General features: G+C 45.5%; 1 protein-coding gene across 2 annotated transcripts in view; it reads right to left on the reverse strand.

Moving 5' to 3' along the window:
• Positions 1-5,352, reverse strand: part of KIF5B (kinesin family member 5B) — a 43,319-nt gene extending 37,967 nt beyond the window's left edge. For both annotated transcript variants that reach the window (XM_061178072.1, XM_061178062.1), the window contains exon 1: positions 5,226-5,352. In XM_061178072.1, coding sequence (XP_061034055.1) covers positions 5,226-5,351 — 126 coding nt within the window. In that variant the 5' untranslated portion in view covers position 5,352. The remainder of the gene's footprint in view (positions 1-5,225) is intronic.
• Positions 5,353-6,000: the final 648 nt, after the last annotated feature.

Here is a 6,000-nt window from a genome sequence, read left to right on the forward strand (position 1 = left end):
TCAAATTCAGCTGTGAGGACAAAGCAAAACTGAAAAGTATCCAACAACCACAAAGATAAGATTGGAAAAGGTTGAAAAAAGAATAGGAGATAACTGAACAGAAATCTGGCTGTGGCTCAAAGAAAGCTGTTTTTTAAGATAGACAAGACCTGAGCAAGTTTAAATGCTGGCAGGAACAATCTAGTAATCTAAGAGAGAACGTGACCATCTAAAGATGAGAGAGGGAGCAAGGGGATTCCTGGTATTGAAAGTAAGTGTATGACGGCTCTCTAGTCTGTTCTAAAGTAAAGGAAGGGAGCTGGGCCCCAAGATAAACAATCACGACCCCAGAAATAATCCTTAACATTATCGAATACTTCCTAGGTCTTAGCTGAAAAAGACCATACTTTTTAGAAACTCTACCCCACAATTCCCCTCCCCAAAGCTTGGAATAACGGTAAAGATGACGCAAACAGCCCCTAAAGGCCTGTCCTTAGCCATTCCCAATTCCCCGTCCCCTTCGGGCCTCCCACCAGACAGGCTGGAAGCTAACCACCTGCTAGCTGAGTCTCCTTGCAACTAGTGTCACATGACCCAGCTCTAGATACCATGAAGTGAAGTGATGGTCTGCTGGGAGGTTTCAGAGAAGGGTTTTGTTTTCCTGATAAAAAGGACCGCCTCAGCTGAAGCTACCCTTTCTCCTTTCTGGAATGAAGGTCTGGAACTGGAACATCCACCTTGCAAACACGACAAATACGACGAGGGAAAGTCAATAACTTAGGATGACAGAGGGTAACAGAGTCAGCAAGTAGAACTAAAGGCCCATCTCCAGACTTCCTATGTGAGAAAAATAACCTCTTATTTATTTAAACCACTATTAGTTTGTTTTCCCTCTGCAGCTGAAAGCATTCCTGAAGGATATACTCAGATGACCTCACTTTGACATCAATTAAATGTAGGCATCTCAATGTCTGATTATTCTTTGGCTACGACATACATAAAAGTGTCCTTTTGCTAAGATTCTGAGACATTAACATTCAAATCTACAGGTGTGGCTAATAAAAGATAATCTATTGTTTCACTGATTGTACAAGATGTATTCACGATAAACAACTGTGAAAACAAACACAAGTACAGTAAAAATAACAGAAATAAACCATACTAATATTTTTTCTATCAAAAAGAAAGTAATTTTCCCTCTTCATTTATCCAGCAAACATTTATTTAGCACCTATAAGGTATCAGATATTGTAAATGAGTAACAATTTTAGAAATGATATTAATTAGTACAGAGAGTAGGGTTCAAAGAATAATAGAGGATAAGGCTGGATAGATTCTTGAATACTAAGCTAAACAACTATATACTAGGATCGAATATAAGTGGTCAAGTAATGTTAACTAAATCGAAATGGAGACAGCTTCTAGGGTTAAAGAACTCATGATTAATTTTAATTTTACTTGCAAGAAACAAGTTAACAAAAAACAGGTAATAGTGTGACAACTGCATCTCTCCAAAATAAGGCAAATAATATTTTTTTTTTGCGGGGGAGATTTTGTTTGTTTGTTTAATTTTTGGCTGTGTTGGGTCTTCGTTGCTGTGCGCAGGCTTTTCTCTAGTTGCGGCGAGCAGGGGCTACTCTTTGTGGCGGTGCGCGGGCTTCTCATTGCGTGGCTTCTCTTGTTGCGGAGCACGGGCTCTAGGCGCGCCGGCTTCAGTAGTTGTGGCACGTGGGCCCTATAGTGCAGGCTCAGTAGTTGTGGCTGGTACACATGCTTATTAGCTGCTCCACGGCATGTGGGATCTTCCTGGACCAGGGCTCGAACCCGTGCCCCTGCATTGGCAGGCGGATTCTTAACCACTGTGCCACCAAGGAAGCCCTTACCTTAGATTTCTTAAGTGAAGTGGTTCCTATTTGAATCTGCACGGACCCGGCTGAACACCAAATTTGGTCACAAAGGACACCCTCTGGCAGGAATATGTCTTTCTCTGGAATTCTGAATAGTGATTTTCAGATCACATGGGATTACATCATATTAGGTTTTCCTTAGTTAGATTACTTAGATAGATTATGGGTGAACATTCCACAACTGTAAAGGTACATTATGATGGCTCCTTCTCTTTTAATTTTCGTATTTAAGGTAATCAGGATCAAACACCACATCATCATTCATTTGAAAGGGGAAATCGTGTTGTGCTAGAGGTAAGAAACTGGGTCTAACTTCAATGAACTACAACAGCCTGTTTTGGGTTCCGTCAGCCTCTACAGTATACCACATAAGGAATGATGATTAGTAAAGATGCTTAACGATGCAAATATGCATGTTCCACTTTCACGATGCATAAATAAATGTAGGAATAACCTTTTCTATTGATTTTTTTATTTGGTGTTTTCAGCAGGCTCCTTTGAACTATATAAGGTGTTGCCCTGGTCCCCCAGTTTTTGTGGATAACAAGTTTGCATATCTAAAGCAAATCTGTATCATTCAAAGTTGTTCAAAAAATAATGCATTTATTTCATTCAATATGTGATATTTATAGCACTTCACTGAGCACTTAATTACAAAAAAAAAAAATCTGTACAAAGGCTGTAAAGCACAGAGAAACACTACAAGATTACATTGTCATGGGGTCACATTACATTAAAATCCCTGATTATATGAGTAACAGGAAAAAAGTTTGGACAAAATATTGGAAACTGAACTTATAGGAAAATCAGAATCCTAAAAAATTATCTTCTACGTGAGCACTGATTATACGTACAATTCAGTTAACACTGTAAACTAAAATACTTATTTTTTAAATTTTGATTTAACCAGAAAGCTGTGTACAAAATGTTGTAAAATCGTTTAAGATAATTTAATTTTAAATGCTGCACTGCAGCAATTCCTTCTTAAACTATTTACTTTGAATCAGGATCAGGATCCTGTAAAATGAACAAAATAAACCACGAGATGACTTTTACCTAGAGATTTTCTAATTCCACTCCTCCTAGCTGCCCTTATAAATTCCCAGACAACGTTTTAAAAAGATAAAATGAAGCACTTTAAAAAATTGGAAAAAAAAAAATGACCTCAGAGTAATTAATGACTTTACTATATGCAAAAGATTGGTTTCAGAAAATAATGAATTAAACATGTTGCCTTACACTTTTTAAAGCTGTATCACACTCAGTTGTAATGTATTTTTGCTTAGACTTAAACAAAAAACAAAAACAAACGACTAAAACGCTTACCAGTTTATCTAAAGGCCAACTGTTCATTACTGATTCACAACTCAAATCACTCACCCATGATTTCTAATATTATCACTTAAATTTATTTAAATGTTAAGGAAACCTAAGTAAAGAAATTAAAAGGAAACAATCTAAAATAAACGTTATGCTTCCTGTGGTAATTGTTTATATTCTTTTAACTCTTTCCTCATATCTTATGTCACATTTGGCCTGCGTTAGAAGGTTGCCTTCTAACCTAATCATAAAACATTTTGTGAATCCTAAATTCTATCATTCCAACACATAAATCTTGATAATACTTATAGATTTGTGTAAATACGCACACAAAAAAAATCTGAATAAGACATTCTTACTACAAATCTGAAAGGAAGACAGCTGTGATGTTCAACCACTGTTGAGAGGCTGAATAATCATAAAAACTCTGTGAGAAACTAGCAGCCTACCAGTGTCTGCCAACTAACAACCCAGGCCTTGCAAGCGTCCTCTGATTCCACGCACGTACAATATTATCACCCTAAAGGAAAAGGATGACTATTTTCGTGCTTAACTTCTTGGCCTCACCATGATGTCATTTATAGCCTGAGTTTTTCTGTGGACTTGTTAACAAAGAACCAGCCTGACAGTCCTCACACAGTAGTAGCTGGCAGTTGTTGGGAACCTAACTACTTGTTTGCCAAAATCCTCCTGAGCCACGTGGAGCTATGACATTCATATTCTAGAGCTGAACTTTGGAAACGTTCACATAAAAACTCTAAAGAACTTGAGTTCTGTCTTACATGTCAATGCTTTTCATCTTCCATGTTCCATCTCCCGTGATCCCTTTGTCCGGTTTCCAAATTAAACTATCCAAACATATGCCAAATGTGGAATACCACTAGAGAAAAAGTCAACGTTAAAACTGGGTAGCATGACAGCAATGTAGAAGCAAGTTGTGCCAAACGGCATCACCAAGAAAGATGACTTTCATGTCCAGTCACAGCTCACCGTTCTGTGGGCAGTATCTTGCCACCCATTTTAATCTCCGTGAGCTGGGGATGTTATTTTCAGAGACCTTTCAATACCAGAGATCAGACCTCAAAAAAAACCAAAAATAAAAACAGACACCAACCCCACCTTACTTTCTGGTCTCTGAGAAGTTGACAATGATCCGCCAACTCTAGTCATGTTATGGTTTATACTACGAAGGACAGTATCTCACCATCCTCGGCATTATCAAGTTCTTCAAGGCAGCTCCTGACTGTAGACGTAGGAAGCTGACACTAACAAGAAACCTAGTTTACTGGTCCAATTTTACCTTTTTCTCAAAAAGACTGCTGTTGTAATACTTTGATATACACACAAAAGAGTTAACACTCTTTCCCATACCGTTACCCCGTAAAACCCAGTGAGAGTGAGACTCATTTATAACCCAGCGTGAATCGGCCAGATCCGATGCAAGACGAAACGAAGTCGAGCGCTCCGAGTTCAAAAGACACCTACTTCTTTTCGCAGCCCTCCCCGTCCGCCGTGTGTAACTGTAAACCCGAAGGCGGGCTGGGCGACCACCCAGGGCACGGGTCCAACTGCGCTTGGTGCAGTTTCCCTTCTCCCGCAGGGGACACGATGCAGTCTAACGCATACGGCTTTCCCCGAGACCACGCATCATGACTATTTAAGGTACGGAGGGTAGGTCTCAGAGCTCAACGCGCCCGAATGGGAAGTCGGGGGGAGGCGGCGGCGCGACCCCCCGACAGCACCTGCACCAGGACCCGCACGCGCACGGAAGCCGGCCCCGGTGCCCGCAACCCGCGCCCCGCACCGCCCCTCCCGCGCGCGCCCCAGGTGCGGGAGGGCCGCGGACCCAGGGCGGGTGCTTCCCGTCGCCGGCGCCGCAGACCAGGGCGGGGCGACCCAAGAGCACCCGAGGAGGCGCCGCGCCCCTCCCCGGGGCCATCGGGGCCCCCAAAGCTCGCTCCCCGCTTCCCTGAACTCCAGGAGCGGCCGGGCCCGAAGGAGGGGGCCAAGGGCACTCACCGCGATCGTGATCGTGTCTTCTTCCTGAAACTTGACGATGTACCTGTCGCCGCGGTTCACCTCGGACTCGTTCAGCGGTCTGAAGCGACACATCACTTTGATGTTGCACTCGGCCGGGTCCGCCATCTTCCTGGCTGCCGGGGCCGGAGGCCGGGAGCCACTCCCCGCCGCTTAGTCTTGAAGGAAACGGGCCGAGCCGAGGGGCTGGGGTCGCGAAGGCAGAGGGCCCGCGGTCCGCGGCGTCGCGCTTCCCCGGCGGAGCGGCCGGGACCGGGGCTGCAGCGCCCGCGCCGGCACCGTCGCCCGCAGGCTCACTTCCGACCCATCATGGCAGCCATGGCGGCGGCGGCGGCGGCGCCGGGCGGCGGCGGCTCCTCAGCTTCTCCTTCGCCGGCGGGGCAGGCTGCGGGGCTGGGGGATCCCGGAGACCGGGAACACGACCTCCTCTTTCCTCCTCGGAGAGAGCAGGCCGCGCTCACAGTCGGCCCGCCCTGCTGTCCGCTCGCCGGCTCGCCGGCTACCGCCTTCTCATTCCAGAGGCCGTGGACTGGCGACGGGCGGTGGGAAGGGCGGCGCGGGGCGGGAGGAGCATTGCGCACGCGCGGCGGGCCCGGCACCCCGGCGACCAATCCGCGCCCGCGCCGCCGCTCCGAGCCGGGGTCGCAGGGCCAAGTTTCCCGACGCGCACGCGCAGAGGGACCTGTGGACCCCGGCGGAGGATTCGCCGCAGTTGGCTGAAGCGGTAGCTTTATTTCCTTTAGAGTACAAGGGACTT

The sequence above is a fragment of the Eubalaena glacialis genome, chromosome 2 (genome assembly GCF_028564815.1).
Source record: "Eubalaena glacialis isolate mEubGla1 chromosome 2, mEubGla1.1.hap2.+ XY, whole genome shotgun sequence".
NCBI lineage: Eukaryota > Metazoa > Chordata > Mammalia > Artiodactyla > Balaenidae > Eubalaena > Eubalaena glacialis.